Source organism: Miniopterus natalensis, chromosome 10, assembly GCF_054644295.1.
Source record: "Miniopterus natalensis isolate mMinNat1 chromosome 10, mMinNat1.hap1, whole genome shotgun sequence".
Lineage (NCBI taxonomy): Eukaryota > Metazoa > Chordata > Mammalia > Chiroptera > Miniopteridae > Miniopterus > Miniopterus natalensis.
In genome coordinates, this window is record NC_142090.1 from 41493759 (window position 1) to 41510833 (window position 17075).

At 36.7% G+C, this 17075-nt stretch overlaps 1 protein-coding gene across 1 annotated transcript in view; it reads left to right on the plus strand.

Annotated features, from left to right (window-relative positions):
- Nucleotides 1-17075, plus strand: part of NRCAM (neuronal cell adhesion molecule) — a 320485-nt gene that overhangs the window by 281758 nt on the left and 21652 nt on the right. Inside the window, exons 20-28 of the mRNA XM_087821087.1 lie at nt 2002-2199; nt 2297-2367; nt 3757-3982; nt 4362-4477; nt 5911-6115; nt 9059-9181; nt 9813-9989; nt 11264-11299; nt 16452-16577. Of these exons, the coding sequence (XP_087677213.1) occupies nt 2002-2199; nt 2297-2367; nt 3757-3982; nt 4362-4477; nt 5911-6115; nt 9059-9181; nt 9813-9989; nt 11264-11299; nt 16452-16577 (1278 nt within the window). The remainder of the gene's footprint in view (nt 1-2001; nt 2200-2296; nt 2368-3756; nt 3983-4361; nt 4478-5910; nt 6116-9058; nt 9182-9812; nt 9990-11263; nt 11300-16451; nt 16578-17075) is intronic.

Sequence of the window (17075 nt, forward strand, 5' to 3'; positions counted from 1 at the left end):
GTGATTCATGGATCACTGTGGTTTTTCTATTGAAAATAGTCTCTTGGTTCTCAAACTTCATTGAAGTACCCTGTGGAACTTCAACAAACCCACAGGCTCACAGGGGTGCTTCAGGATATTTTTTAAGTTTTTGATTTAAAAATTTTGATATCTGAAATACAGTGACTTCTATCAGGCACCACATGAAATATTAACTTGAGGCAGTTTATGGTTTAACATGATATTGCTACATCATATTATAATGATGTCATATCTCTGCAAAGCCTTTGCTGTGATAAAAAGCAAGGACCACATGAAAATCAGTGCAGAACAGGAAATGAGTAAGGTGGTATCCAGTGTGTTTACAAGGTACCCAATAGGTTTTAAGTTTTTAAGACATGAATATTTATTAAGTTATATAGACCTATTATGTGGAAATGTTAGTTATTTCTTTTGTCCTAAGGAAGCCATGGAAAAAATTACTGAAACTCTAAATACACCATGAACTGAGAAAGTTTAAGAACTCGTGATTTAGTAGATTATGCAATATTCAGGCAAGCGATTATGGAGGCTTGAAATTGTCTGAAAGAGATGGAGGTGCTGAAAAAATGATCATCTTTGCATGTATTTTAAAGTATAGCCAGCAGAACTATTAAGAGTATGAAGGAAGGAAGGGAGGTAAGAAGGACTTCAAGGTTTGACCTGAGTTGTCACTATGAAGTTAGAGAGTAAGGTGGAGATCAGTTTTGGTCATATCCAATTTGAGATGCTGTCATAGACAAACAAGTGGAGTTGTTGAGTGGGCAATTAACTATGAAAGTCTACAGTTCAGGGGAGAGGTAAGGGCTACAGATATAAATATGAAAGTGATCAGTTTATAAGGCTGGAGATCACCTCCAAATTAATGTAGATTGAAAGGAGAACTCTAAGTGCTGAGCTTCAGAGTGCCGCAACACATGTTTCTAGTTCATCTTTGTATCTATAATTCATTGTACACAGCACATAGTAGGCAATTAGTGAATATCTAAACCTGACCCTAACCCTATCACAAAATTTTGGTAGATGTAAGACGGTATATACTGAAAAGTGAGTCTTCCTCCCACTCCTGATTCCCTGGTCCTCCAGCGGCACCAATGGCATGTATATATCCTCTGAGAGGTAATACATGTACATTCAAGCATATATGAATGTGTATGTGTAATAGTAAATCTTTTTACTTTTACACAAGTGTAGTGCCCAGTACACAGTGTTCTATATCCTATTTGGTTTGACTTAATGATATATTTTAGAAATCATTCCATTTCAATACATATGGAGCAGCTCCATTCATTTTTCATAGCAGCAGAGTATTCCATTGTGAGGATGCACCATAATTGATTTAATAAGTGTCCTAGTGATGAACGTCGAGGTTGTTTGCAATTAGGTTGTTCCAACTGCAAACCAAGCTGCAATGTATGTTCTTTTTCATGTGTTTTTGAGCATATGCGTGAGCGCATTTATTTGAAATAAATTGCTACAAGTACAATTTCTCAGAGTGTATCTGAGTTAAGTAAGGTCAGATGTTCTAAATTGTCCTCTATAGAAGTTGTGCCAGTTTACACTTCCCACAAGTATGAGAATACTTGTTTCCCTGAGTCATAGTCAACAAAGTGTATTCAACTTTTGATTGTTGCCAGTCTGTTTAGTGGAAAATGGTCCCTCACTGAATTTAATTTAACTTCTATTATGAAAAAAATTGACCATCTTTTGATATATTTAACCTTAGGGATATGTGTGAATCCCTTCTAAAGAGTTTTAAGTAATTAAACTCAGCATGCTAGAGAAATATTATTGGGATATGCTTAAGTATTGAGGATGATGATAGAACTCTGAAATCAAAATATTCTAATGAAATATTTCTTGAATGTGAAATAATTCATGTTTGTCTACTCATGTTAAATTGTTATTAGGTATTCTAGCAACCTACGCATGAGTGACTGAATTCACTGTCTTGCATTTGTTGTGTGTGTATGTCATGGCCAGAATTCATCATTGAATATGAAGATGCAATGCATGAGGCAGGGCTATGGCACCACCAAACTGAAGTTCCTGGGACACAGACCACAGCCCAGCTGAAGCTGTCACCTTATGTGAACTATTCCTTCCGAGTGATGGCAGAGAACAGCCTTGGGAGGAGCTTGCCTAGCGAGGCATCTGAACAGTATTTGACTAAAGCTGCAGGTAAAGCAGGAATTTTGTGATATGAAATAAAATAGAAAAGTTTACCACTGTTTGAAAAAGACCAAAGCTTACATGTATGTGGCTGATTAACTTCTAGAACCGGATAAAAATCCCATGGCTGTGGAAGGACTAGGATCAGAGCCCGATAATTTGGTGATTACATGGCAGGTGAGCTATGTATAAAGCTGTCATCTTTTCTCAGTATACTTTAAAGTGAAAAAAAAACTAGTTTTAAAATAATATCTGTATTAGAATCCCATTTTACCCATTTGGGGGGAAATATGCATTATATATCTTTATTTAAAAGACAGTATTGTGTAGTAGTTAAAATCTTGATCCTTGGAGCAAAAATCGATGAGTGCAAATCTTAGTTTCGCCACTTACTGTGTGGCTTTGAGCCAATTGTTTAACATCTCCATTATGTATTTGTATAATTGGAATAATAATAGAACCAACCTCATAAGATTAAAGGAGTTAATCTAATGCCTAGAACAGTACCTTGCACATGCATGTGCTCAATAAATGCTAGCTGGTGCTATCATAATTATGTAGAACCATCTAGAAAACATGTACCAATTTATTTCCAGTAGTCAACTTTTTTCTTTTCTTTCTTTCTCTTCTTTCTTTTTTTTTTAAATATATCTTTATTGATTTCAGAGAGAGGAAAGAAGAGGGAGAGAGAGAGATAGAAACATCAATGATGAGAGTCATTGATCGGCTGCAGCCCACAACCTGGGCATGTGCCCTGACTGGGAATCGAACCCCGATCACCTGGATCCTAGGTCGGCACTCAACCACTGAGCCACGCCCGGCCGGGCTCTCTCTCTCTCTTTCTTTCTTTTTCTTTCTTTCTTTCTTTCTTTCTTTCTTTCTTTCTTTCTTTCTTTCTTTCTTTCTTTCTTTCTTTCTTTCTTTCTTTTTCTTTTTCTTTTTCTTCTTTCTTTCTTTCTTCTTTCTTTCTTCTTCCTCTTTCTTTTCTTTCTTTTGTCTGTCTTTTTTTTTTTTCGCTTATCTCTATTTGTTGGACTAGGAAAACTAACATGTAATTTTAAAACTTATTTTAGTTAGATCTGTTCATCCAAACTTCTATGCAAACATATATTTGTACATAGTTATATACATACATAAATGTAGAAACAGGATAGAGTGACAAACCAACTGTCTTTTAATGAAGAAAGAAGCAGTTCACAAGTTTCAGTCTCCAAATGAAATAGAAATAAGGGACTATCACACCAATAGGAATATATCAAGGAATCTATATAACTGAATGTGTTAAGTCGCCCGCCCTTGACTATGGAGCCAGAGTTTGAGAGGCTTATGTGGTATATATTACTTCAAGATACAGATTAACAATCTTTGAAATGTTGACCCCAAACAAGGTTTGAATTTCATCAAAAATGAAAAAAAGATAAAAGGTCCTTGGAGAATATGTTAATAGCTTATATTTTAGTGTTTCAGTGCTTACTTTTAAGTCTGGGAATTGGTTTTGCTCTTCCTGTAAAAAGGTTGTGCAGTCGATCTGTTTTATAAGCTCTGATTATTTGGCTTTTCTTGTAGCCCTTGAATGGTTTCGAATCTAATGGGCCAGGCCTTCAGTACAAAGTGAGCTGGCGCCAGAAAGATGGTGATGATGAATGGACGTCTGTGGTTGTGGCAAATGTATCCAAATATATTGTCTCGGGCACGCCAACCTTTGTTCCATACCTGATCAAAGTTCAGGCTCTGAATGATGTGGGGTTTGCTCCAGAGCCAGCTGTAGTTATGGGACATTCTGGAGAAGACCGTAAGTGTCTGATACTGTTTTATTTATACTTTTTCCCAGCAAAATGGAGTTACCAAAGTGCAAGCCAAGTCTATTTCCAGAGGTGCTTAGAATGGGAGGAAGAGAGGCAACAATTACTTTGTTCAACACTTCTGAATTTAAACAGCCTACTATGTAGAAAATAGGTCCAGACTGTTAAAAATTATTACTTTTAAAAAAGATACGTTATTCTTACAAAGTCAAGTGAATAGATATAAAAATCTACTCTCAGTCCTTGAGAATTTATAGAATAGGTCTGATGCATGCTTCAATAAAGCCAAAATTATTAGGTAGTGACTTTTTTTGCATGAAACTCAAAATAACATTGATACTTCTATCCTCCTTCCCTATCTTTCCCTAGTCCCCATGGTGGCTCCTGGGAACGTGCATGTGAACGTGGTGAACAGTACCTTAGCTGAGGTGCACTGGGACCCAGTGCCTCTGAAAAGTATCCGAGGACACCTGCAAGGCTATCGGGTAAGTGAAGAGAGACCTTTCCTCTTTTTTCCTTAGGAACAGCCCATCAGTGAATGCCAGATATACTTTTCTTGGTTGGAGGAGTTCTTGAGAGTTCCTCTGGTTTATCACCTCAGGCAGGTCACATCTAAACAACCCCAGCTAAAACTAAATCAAAATCTCACTGTATCCAAAGTGAGAAAAAAATGTTTCTCCATTTTTCCCACAGATAATCTAAGGTTTCACCTACTAAGCAATTAACATGCACAAAATGGGGAAAACTAATGTTTAAAAATGCACCTAGCTTAAAAAAGATACTGACCACATGTGTTGAATACACAAATTATCCTGAAAATAATGTAGACATTTTAAAAAATAATTCAGATTATACTTTAAGATCATAAAGTACCAACTGGGTCATTCTTATGAACAGCAGTCATCTTCCTTCTTGGGAATCACAGAAAGACTGGTTTATAGAGATTTTTTTTCCTAGCTGTATTTTTCTTTTTTTTCCTTTTTTTTTTTTATTATTCGAAATATTACAGATGTCTTCCTTTTCTCCATTGACCCCTTCCACCCCGCACCCACTCCTGGCCCCAGGCCTCTTCCATACTATTGTCTGTGTCCGTGGGGAGATTTTTTTTAAGCCATAGTCAAAGAACTGTTTTTATATCTACAAAAAAAAAAAGTCACTCCTTTGATTTGTCAACCCTGACCCCTAGAGGTCACTTTTTTCACTGCATCGTGTTCAATTTTTTTCTTTTTTCTCTAACATTGCCAGATTCTGTATATGTTGACTTTTCTTAAAAATGCCTTTAAACTGCTAAGAAGAATTTAAGAGGACTTAATACACAACAATTCTGGATTTTTAGCCAAAGTTAATCAACACTTTGTTAATCAACTACAATATAATACAGAAAATAAGTGTGAAAGCCCCAGACTTGGAGTGGAGGGTTCACTGTCTCCCATGATTGCCCTGTGGCTTTGGACAAGCCACTTGCTAACCCAGAGGCTCATCTGTACTATGGGAATAATAATAATAAAAGCTTTGCTGTGTTTTTTAGGACTAAACTAAAAGTGATATATTGTACATGAAGTTCTATTAACTCTGGAAAAGTATATAAATATTGATCAGTAATTTTTACTTTTAGAACATTTTATATGACACTTAAATCCTTCTATTGTCTTTTAGAAAGAACTGTATGGATGTCATACTATTTCATTTATTTCACTTATATTCGTGCAACAAAATAGTATAGCCCAACTTCATCACGTGCTCTTAATTTGACTTTCCTCATTATCTGTGGGCTTCTTACTCTCTTGCTTCAGAATCAATATTTTTTAGTTTTGCTAATAATCTAAAATGCACCAAGGGAATTTTCTGGGGGAAAACCCCACAAAATTTAATTGTTGCCTCCTTATACATCCCTGACATTTTGTTCTTGCTATTTCAGATTTACTACTGGAAGGCCCAGAATTCATCAAAAAGAAACAGACGCCACATTGAGAAAAAGATTCTCACTTTCCAGGGCAGCAAGACCCACGGCATGTTGCCCGGGCTGGATCCCTTCAGCCACTACACACTGAATGTCCGCGTGGTCAATGGGAAAGGGGAAGGCCCAGCCAGCCCAGACAGAATCTTTTATACTCCAGAAGGAGGTATGAGGTGGACGTGTCTCAGATTCTAGCAACATGTGGCACATGCTGAGAGGCTTTGTATGACAGAAGGGCACCCAAATAAAGTATATTCTGGAAGCCAATTGTGATTTTCCCATAGATGAACACAGCACGCACAAGCTGGCAAAATGTCAGCTCTTATGTGGATTGAAGGTATGAAGGCTTCAGATCACAAAATGCTGCCCTAAAATCCCCTCTCTTGACTTATATTTTTTTCTCCACACTTAGTCACACTGTCAGAAACCTTGCTAATTTGATGTTTATTTGGGTCATTAATTTCCTGACTGGAAGCAAGTCATATAACTTCTATAAACCTCAGTTACCTCATCTGGAGCATGGGAATTAAATGTGCTACCTTAAGAAAAACAACTGGAAAAGAAAATAATTTTCTTAGAGGTCATAGTTTACTTCTTTCTCAGTGCACCTGCAGAGTTTATGCTAAAGATGAGCTGAGTTAGAGGTTGGAAGTCTTGACAAAACAGGTTGGGAAGAGAAGGGAAAAGCCATTGCAAGTCATCCCACTGCAAGGGGAAGAGGAAGAGAGGCCCACATATACATTGTGTGGGAGTGGGGACAGGAGGAATTTGGACAGGGACATGGGAGCTTAGTAGATAAGGGAGAGAGGGTCCATAAGTAAGAAAGAGGGATTTGAAAAGGCACTGAAAATTGGCCTTACCTATTTTGAATTTTGCCTCAAGCCAGTATTGAAAATGAGCCAGATAACGTTTATGGATTCATTAGTTCTTTTAGATAAAAGCAGTTCACAGGCAAATTCTGTTCTGGCTCCTGGTTGAAGGGCTCATGACATCAGCAGCTTCCCAACAGTCTCTGAAGTCATACTGTGTCCCGGCTCCCATTCATTGTGATTGCTGGTCCTCTGTGTCATTCTCCTGAGAGGTTAAGGGCTTCTTCCACTCAAGGCTTTCCCTAGTGAGACTCCACAGTGGTCCTTTAGGTGGTTCAGGGGAAGGTGTCATAGAAGAGATGACCAGGGGATGGAAGGATAAAGCAGAGAGGAAGTAGTATGTTCAAAGACACAAAGGTATGCAACATGGCTCCTTCAGGGAACTGCAAGTTGTGTAGCTGGGAATGGTGAAAAAAGAGGGGAAGGTCAGTGAGGAAGGAGCTATATCACAGATGGTCTTACATACTGGATATCAAGCCAGAGGCTCTTAACCTGGGGCTGTAGCCTCATAGAGGATCAGTGAATGGGTTTAAGGAGCTCCGTGAACACCAGTATAGTGGGAGAAGTTGTATATTTTTCTAGAGTATTTATGGCTGTCATTAAATTCTCAAAGGGGTCTGTGACCTTCCAAAGTTAGGAACCACTTATTGGTTTAGAGGAAGCTTAGAACTGAATGCCAGGTATGTTCTAGGCCCAGGCAAAGGCCATGGAGGCCCTTAAATGGGGTGGTGGCAGAGAGCAGAGGAGGGAATAGGTGTGGTTGAGATGAATTAAGTAGAATTGACAGGATTTCATGTCCCAGGAGATGGTGGAAATGAGGCAGAGGGAGTAATTCAGGATGACTCCCTGGTTTCTGGCTAGCAGAAGAGTGGTGCCATTAATGGGTCTAGGAAATGTGGTAGGTTGGGCAGAGGAGGTAATGATCATGAGGTAGAGCTGCCACCATCCATCATCCTCTTGAAGGAGTGGATAAAAGCCCAGGCTTGTCTCCTTTGGTAATTTGTCAACCCCTGCCACAGAGAGCCTGACACCCTGCAGGCCTGCCCCAGAGCCAGGGTTTGCCAGAACTAGGTCTTTTGTCTGTTGCCACAAGATTCTGGGCGTCTGTCCTCAGTATGAGAACTACTCTGCACCTGGGCAGGCTGGCTCATGCCAACAGCCCAGCAGGCAGGTTGTTCAGAGACACCTGGTTTGTTAGGGAAAATAGCCCTTAATAGCCCAGAACACAGCTGCTTCTACTCAAAGATCAGATTAGAATAGTTTCACTTAGTCACTAATATGCTTTTATTTTAATTTTATTTTTGTAGTTCCAGTAGACTTTTATTACACAAATACTAAAGTAAGTTTCTTTTTTTATTGCTGACAGTGTTACAGATGTCCCCCATTTTCCCTCTTTTTCTACCCTCTCCAGCCCCTGTCCCACCCCAGGCCTTCCCCACACTCTTGTCTGTGTCCATGGGCCATGCACATATGCATACATGTTCTTCGGTTAATCTCTTCCCACCCCCCACCTACCTCCTCCCCTCCGATCTATCAGTCTGTTCCATGCTTCCATACTCTGAACCTATTTTGTTCATCAGTTTATTTTGTTCATTAGATTCCACGTATAAGTGAGATCATGTGATATTTGTCTCTCTCTGACTGGCTTATTTTGCTTAGCATAATAATCCTTTTTTATTTTTTATTTTATTTTTTTATAGATTGACTTGAGAGAGGAAGGAGAGAGAGAGAGAGAGAGAGAGAGAGAGAGAGAGAGAGAGAGAGAGATGCCTTCATTGGAGGGTTCTTGTATGAGCCCTGGTCAGGGATCAAACCTGCAACCTTGGTGTATCAGGACAACATTCTAACCACCTGAGCTGCCCAGCCAGGGTTGCTAGTTTGCTTTTAATTAAGACACCATTCATGAAATAAATAAATACAGTCTCTTTTTAAAATTTTATTAAATTTATTGTCTCTTCTAAAAATATTGGTTTGGGTTCATATAAAGACAAAGTCTATCTATTTTGAGAGAATAGTTTTAATGAATTTAAATGGAAATAGTGAGAAAAAAGAGGAAGAGAATAGAGAAAAAGGTACCTGTCACAGGTTTCTATCAATGTTTTTTCAGCTGAATCAGGAAGAAGAATGTATTACAAAAAAACAAAAACCTTGATGAATTGTGTGAACATGGTGAAATATGTCATTTTAATACATTTAGAAATATTGAAAACCCTTTTTGTTGACTGTGTTCTCATTATAAGTTCCCAGTGCCCCATCTTCTTTGAAGATTGTTAATCCAACACTAGACTCTCTCACTTTGGAATGGGATCCACCAAGCCACCCGAATGGCATTTTGACTGAGTACACCTTAAAATATCAGCCAAGTAAGTTATTGGGAGAAGAGAAAAGGGAAAATGTGGTTTAAAAAGGAAAAAGGAAATTAACTGTTATCTTAGAATACCAATGGGTTATTTCTTTATAGTTGTAGAATATATACATATTCCTTCAAGTGTTATTCCAGAAGGAACTTCAAATCATACCTTTTAAAGAAAAAATACACATATGGTATAGAAAATTAAGTATTCTGTGTTCTGTAGATGACTACAGACCTTTGAGCATGGAGTTTAGGTATGTTCTATCTTTGATTAGGTAGACATTATCTATAACTAGAAAATAGTAAGAAGAGGATTCCTTTGGTACAAGTCCTCTGAAGATGAGGTTTGGGATTATTTTACAATATATACTCCACCTGCAAAAACACTGAGATGAGAAATACTATTGTGATTCAACTATAAAATTCCCTTAGCTTAGAAGCCAATGGAGAATATATTTCCCCTTTTTATGCCATATTATAGGAGCTGTAGAAGGTCATCAGTTATGTCAGACAAAGAGTGAATAGGGTTACAAAAATCAGTGTAATCCAAGCTTGACATTTTTGGTGGACACATTTATTTATGATAGTGTTTCTGTAGCAATTAATGGGAAATGCTCTTTTTTGTTATTTCTTCTTAACAGTTAACAGCACCCATGAATTAGGCCCACTGGTAGACTTGAAAATCCCTGCCAACAAGACACGTTGGACTTTAAAAAATTTAAATTTCAGCACTCGGTATAAGTTTTATTTCTCTGCACAAACATCAGCAGGATCAGGAAGTCAAATAACAGAGGAAGCAGTGACAACTGTGGATGAAGGTAAGATGGGTATGTATAAAATCCACAAAACCATAAATATTGTAAAACAAAAATCTTTAACTTCAATTTATGCTTTCTCTTTTCTTCTGACCGTGGAGTATTCATCTTACCCAATTAATACAAACACTTATTTGTAATTTCTCATTCAGACATATATAAAATCAATTATTTAATTCACATTAGAATAATGGCTTGATATTTGTTTTCCAAGTCCATATAAAATTTTTTGACTTGTATTAAAATATTGAGGTGAGAGTGGGAAATTACAATATTTTGCCACACTTGAATTTGAAGTTCAAGGTACTGGTTTTTCCTTTCTACAACTTTACATATATACATACACAAGCATATACATACACATACATGTAATGCAAATATATATGCACACACAGGCATACATAGATATTTACAAATAAATATAAGTAACTCTAGTTCTAGTCTTGGTTCCCAGAAAATAATTTGCTAATCCACAAATTGATTTAGGTTTTCTAGCAATGAAATTGAAATAGTTATTAAATAGTACATTTATTTTGTGTTTGAGCATGGGACTTTGTACCTTGGTACGCCATCTGGTATAGAGAAAGCAAAATAGCACCATTGAAGTATCTAGAAAAGAAATTAACACTTTTTTCATAGTTTTTTAAAAAATATATATTTATTGATTTCAGAGAGAGGAAGGGGGAAGGAAAGAGAGAGATAGAAATATCAGTGGTGAGAGTCATTGATCAGCTGCCTCCTGCATGCCCCCACTAGGGATCAAATCCACAACCCAGGCATGTGCCCTAATAGGGAATCGAACCTCGATCTCCTGGATCATAGGTCAGTGCTCAACCACTGAGCCATGTCGCTGGGCTCTTTCACAGTTTTAAAAATTATCTTGAAAGGCTTTAGATTCAATAAAAATGATCAAAAGTATTGTGAAAGATCTTCTCCTTTTACGTGTCTCTAAATTGTAGATTTGTTTAAGGATTATTTATTTTATTATCTTCCATAGCTAAGAAATTTACATTTCTACCTCAAAATTGGTTTGAGATATCCTAAGCCTTCTTACATAATAGGCAAGCATGAATAATGTACCTTAAGTATAATGTGGATTTGATTACTGGGTAAGTTTGGGACACCAACATGTCTTTGTGCCCTGTACCTGATATGGTACACTTCATTCTTCTTGCATGCTTTAGCATTTTAATAAATGTTTTTATATAGCTTTACATGCTCTTGGATGTGTTACATTTAATTATATAGTGTCCTATTTCTGTTTCCCTTCATTAAAGCTGGTATTCTTCCACCTGATGTAGGTGCAGGCAAAGGTAAAATAATTCATCTGCATGACTTTATACATGTGTGAAATTTGCAATGTTAAACATGGGGAAGTGCAGCATGGGTTAAAAGAGAAAATAAAATAAGCTTTGAAACAGCAAAAGAAAGAGAAGATCTTGGAAAATCTTGGCTTTGAAATTAATATTTAGTCTTTTTTACAAATAGAAAGCTCCACATTAAATTTTTCTAAGACTTTTCTGAAGACTTATCCCTGGTGCAAGTCCTAATCTTAGCTTTTAATGATATGATTGTGGCTGGATCAGACAGGACCAAAACTGTGGATTTGTCACAGATCCTCTATATGGCCATGTCACGCATGTCAGAAATATTAGTCCTGTGATGAAAATAGCCTATGAGAAATCAGATCAATTGAGCTTTCCATTCTAATCTGATTTAGCTACACTCCTCATAGATACAGTGTTCATTTTGCTGGCATTACACTACACTGTCCATTTGAAATTTTGGCTTAGTGATACCCTCTAACTGGCCTGAGACTAAAGGTTCCCCCCACCAGGATCCCCCAAGAGCAAGTCTTTCAGTCTGCCTGCATGCTCTACTCAGTTGTGTTACTCCATCCTGTCGTCACCAAACTGCTCGAGTCTCCTCCTCCTGGGTAATAGCGAATCATCACAATGGGTTACTTTTGTTCTCCTTTGTTTCTCATAGATCTCTGGATGAGAAAGATTTGTTGGGAGAATGGTGCTCGAATAAGTTGTAGTGTGTCTTCCACTTGAAGCAGTCCCAAAGATCCTGTCTTTAACCCTTGGCTATTGGTTGTTCTGTTAGCCTTGGACACTGGTTTCATGTGGGGTACCCCTGGACAGGGGTTTTCTTGGGCTTTGACAGACTAAATGAGTACAAATAGGAATGAAGAAAAAGACTGAGAGAAATAAGTGCTTTGTCCTAAATTATTCAAATCTTGTGAGCTTAGGCCTGATATATCTCTTCTGTTTTCTTAGAAATCTGCTTATATTCAGAGTCTTGGTAAATTATCAAATATAGATTAGATAGATTTGGGAATGACTGAGTAAGAGCTGTAGCCATTTTTGGTAATCTTAATATGTTATATATGTATTTTTAAGCTTGAACAAAGTTGTAAAAATTCAAAATTTTTACAATATTGTAAAAAGATATGTATTTTATATGTATTCTTTTATATGTATTCTTTTATATGTATTCTTTCCTGGGATAATTAGATATCAATTAAAATCCATGGTTGTTTTACAGTAATTTACTGCTGGGTCCCCTCATAACCTTTCAGTGAAGCAGGCTAGAGAAAGCCTGGCCCCTTTCCCTGTGCAGTGGGCGTCACTGCTGCTCTGCTGGGACTCACCAGCAGAGTAACTGTGTTGCAGCGGGGCTGCCTGTGAAGAGAGTCTGCGTTTTCCGTTGACTTGTCATGTTAGAATAGGAAATGCAATCCACTAGAAAAAACATCACCTGCTTATTTTAATGAATTAAAACTAACTAAAATAAATATTTATTAAAATAGTTTAGGTTTTACCATTTAATGTTACTAAATTGAATTGTGAATTACTTATGATTATAGAGACAAGTAAAAATGGAGTATCAGAAGGTTCTTGAAACCACCAGTGCTAAAATCAGATGGCTCTCAGATAAGAAGAGAAATAGAATTTAAAGTTTCAAAGAAAGCTAAATCTATGCTTATTTTCTAAATTGTTTCTTTTAATAGTTCACCAGTAATTAAACATTGCTTGCATAAAATTATGATATTTTACTGATAAGACTTTAAGCTGCTCAAAAAGAATTTGTTATCCTGGGTTTTCCTCTATGAAAAATATTTCTATTTTTAATCTAAGAAAAAAATTTTATCTTCTCTATTTTTCTTGTCTAGGTGGAGTTTAGTTACTCTCCAAGAAAAGGGAAGAATAAAAGTGCTCCACATTCCTTGCAAATTTTAATACTTTTATATGTATTTTATATTTTAATTTAAAACAACATGGAAGAGAATAAAGAAGAGATAAATTATTGATAGAAAACCTGTGATACCCTTAGCTATAGAAACACCAGCCTCAGTGATTTTATTTAACTTCTGATCAAAGAGGGGGGAAAAGATGCATTTAAGTTTATATTTTTTAACGTTCTGACATATTTTAAGAGATGTTAATGAAACTCAAGCTTACAAATATATAATTACAGAAAGGATTATTTAAACCACGAAGAAGCAGCCAGGATAATTCCTTTAGCCGTATTATGCCTACTTTCCCTTTTCCTTACCACTCTCCTGACTTTGATTGTGGAAATACTCTTAAGATCTTCAGGAGTCACTTATTTTGATCCATGTCCTTGTTTTGTTTTCAATATCTCTGTAAGAATTGTAGTTGTTCGGCTGCTTTTGTTCAATTTCTGTGTCCCTTTAAATAGTTTTGTGTCTGGTACGCTAGAAAATAGACCTGTGAAGGTATCTGTGAAAATGAACCGAAACATGCAGATAATGGATTTGAGTTAAGGTCTCAGTATTGCTGATGGATGGGCACTGCTTTATCCATAGCTTTTACTTTCTCACCCTTGGGACCAGTCTTCAGAACACTTTTGTGAAGTGGCTAGTTAGGGCACAGCAATAGGGAGAAACTAAGTGGCAAGTCAGAAATGGAACCTGTTTCTTGACCTAATTAGTAGCTAACTGTTAATTAAAAGGAGGGCACTGAGGAGCTGGTGACATCCTCTCTGTGGTCAGACTAACTATATATCAGAGTTGGTGCCACCACTACTGATTAGGTCAAGAAACAGGAAAAACTAAACCAAAAACTTAAAATCAAGTTTAAAGTTTACAATATTATTTGATCTGAACAATAAGTTCAATCAAGTTTAACATCTAAGGTCTACCTGGCACGTAAAGTGCAACAGTCCTTTATAAGACAATGTGTATCTAGATTGTAAAACACAGTCAGTTAAGACCAACATAGGAAAAAGGGTAAACATAGATTCTAAACTAGTTATTTGAACAAAATATTATATGAACATAGAAGAGTGAATCATTTGTTTTGCCAGACAGGATCAGGAAAAACTTCACAAAGAAAGTAATAATAAACTGGGCCTTGAGGCAAATAGAATTTTGGCAGGTGAGTTGGGGGGAGGAGGAGTTGGTGTATAAATTCTTGAGAGGGTAATAAGCAAAGGCATGGGGTTTGAAAACCTACAGGACATTTGAGTTATGCCCAAAAGTCCAGTTTCGCAAAAACATGGGAAAGAAAACCTGAGATGTGACTAAAAAGAGAGGTGAGTCCAGAATTACCCTTAAGGGCCATGCTTGCCTTGCTAAGGAATTTGCATTTACCTATTGGCAGAGTTCAGTCAACTCCACATTTTAAACACATATGTCAGGATCAGATATGTAGTTTAGAAGCTAAAATGTAGGTACCTACACTGGTGGATCTACAAAGAAAGACAGTAGTAAGAGAGACTAGAGCAGACTCCTGAGAAAGCCCAGCTGAGAGATGACATTAGCACGTCCCAGGAAACATTGTTCAGCACATCATAAGTGCTCAGTGAGTATTTGTTTAGTAAAAAGGTGGATGAATGTGGAATTAAAGCAAGGAAAGTTACAATTCTCTGTCAAAAGTGGCCAAACAGCATAACATCAGAAAATTGCAATATCTTCTCTGGGTGTCTTTAAGAATAAGCTAAATGCTCTGCTGGTAGCAGTATTTCAGCACGGTTCTGCCTTGAGCATCTTCCATAATTACGTCAGACTAAATCCCTCAGTTCCATGATTCCAAAAACTTTTAAAGAAGAATAATGTTTTGCCTGGGTTCTTTGCCACTGATGTTTTACACACATGTTCATATTTACTGTCTCTGTTTATTGATCATGTTCCTATCGTTATCTATTCCTTTAGGTGCAAAATCGGTTAGGTCCACAGGACTCTACAAATTCAATAATCAGTTTTTTCTTTCTGCTGTTTCCCACCCTTAGCACGAAGGGGCTCACAATATACATGTGATGGTGAATTATATCTCAGAGGTCAAGTGCATTGTTTAATTTCTTAATATACTTCTCTTTTGTATCCTAAGTAGTGCCATTCATCACATTTTAGATTTAGTAGAGGCCTTTTGGTAGAGGTCTTTAACTTCTAATTATACAACATAAATTGAAATTTAATTTTAGAGTCTGAGTAAACCTTCTGATTTACTATCCCAGGATGTTTTCTCTGGGATAATAAACTGATTTTACCAGTTTTAACTACCCAAGTTAATATATCTGTAAATATATCATGTTGAGTTTAGGCACTTGCAGCAAGGCTGAGATAATTGTCAGTCTCAGATGGCCAAATAACATCTTTTAATAACTACAGATGTTGCCTTTACTCAGTAGCAAGTATATAGTGTTGTCTAATCTCCATAATTTGGTTCTTAAGAGGCTACGTAGGTTGCAGCATGATTTTTCAGAACATGATATGTAATGAACACTTAGAAGGTAAGATTGTCTTGCTCTCTGGGATGTGTCAAGTGAAACAGTTCTTTTATTTCTTCTTTCTTAACTTTAGATAAAAGTGTATTTGGTGATTCTTTTTGCAGCTTTTCTTCCAGCGTACCCTAACCGTCCAACATCCTCCAAACCAGGTGTTCCTCACCTGGCGTTCCTGAACTCCCAGAGGCAGATTCTTAAAGAAGTTTCTGACTCAAAAGAGGTCAAAAGCCACTATTCTAAGAAGCATCCTTTCTCACCCTAACACAAATTGTTTAAAGACCCCAATTGAGATGATAAATAGAATTGAAAAGTAGCCACCTAGTGTTGGGTTTTACCTTGCAGTCTGTGACCTCTGCCCCCGGCTTTGTTCAGCCGTCCCACACCCCCTCATATATCAGTAAATGAAGACTTTGATGTTTCCTGGGACTGTGTTTAATGGACAACAGTTCACATTATTCAGGACCCATATAATAGAACTCGTAAATTTTAACATTGTGCATCACTATTTCTGATTATTGATTTGTGTCCTAATGCTGTAGTTTAATAAATGAAAAACCTGTCTATAATGAAAGTGAAGTAGACTGAACCCTAAATTTCAGCAGTAAATTCTAATTCAGTTTTATTTGCACAGTTTCAGAGTACTTTATTTTATATTTGTGTGTATGGTGTTGCAATTTGATTGTTTGTTTTATTTTTCTGTTGTATATTTATTTCAAGCAGTAAATCCCAGGATCAGCAAACTTACTGTCGCAGCTGCTGAGACCTATGCCAATATCAGTTGGGAATATGAGGGACCAGAGCATATCAACTTTTATGTTGAATATGGTGTAGCTGGCAGTAAGAAACAACTTCATTACCCGGTTTTTAATTTGGGGGATACATTTAATAAGATTAAGAACATTTTAAAGGATTTACTGTGGATCAATCTTGAAAAATAACTTGATCCAATTAAATGAATCCGATTTATCTACAAAAAAATATTATTGTGAACCCTCAATCTATATATGTTATACATAACAAAGAACCTGTTTTGTTCCTGTTATTTAAAACAAGGGATATAGTAAGTTCCATTGCATATGTTATTTTCATATCATAGTACTTAAAACTGTTCTATAGCCACAACATGTAAATAAGAGTAATAATGAATAATTATATTTGTAAGTATAATAGGAAAGGAGAAAAGTTTGTTCAAATTGGGCCTTGAAGTATCAGAAATCAAACTGACTTAAAGTAGTCATTTTGCTGATACTACCCAACAGAATTTTATCAGACTGCAGAAAATCACCACTTTTATGTCAGTGTTTGAGGTATTCCTGAATCAGGCTCCCTACTTAC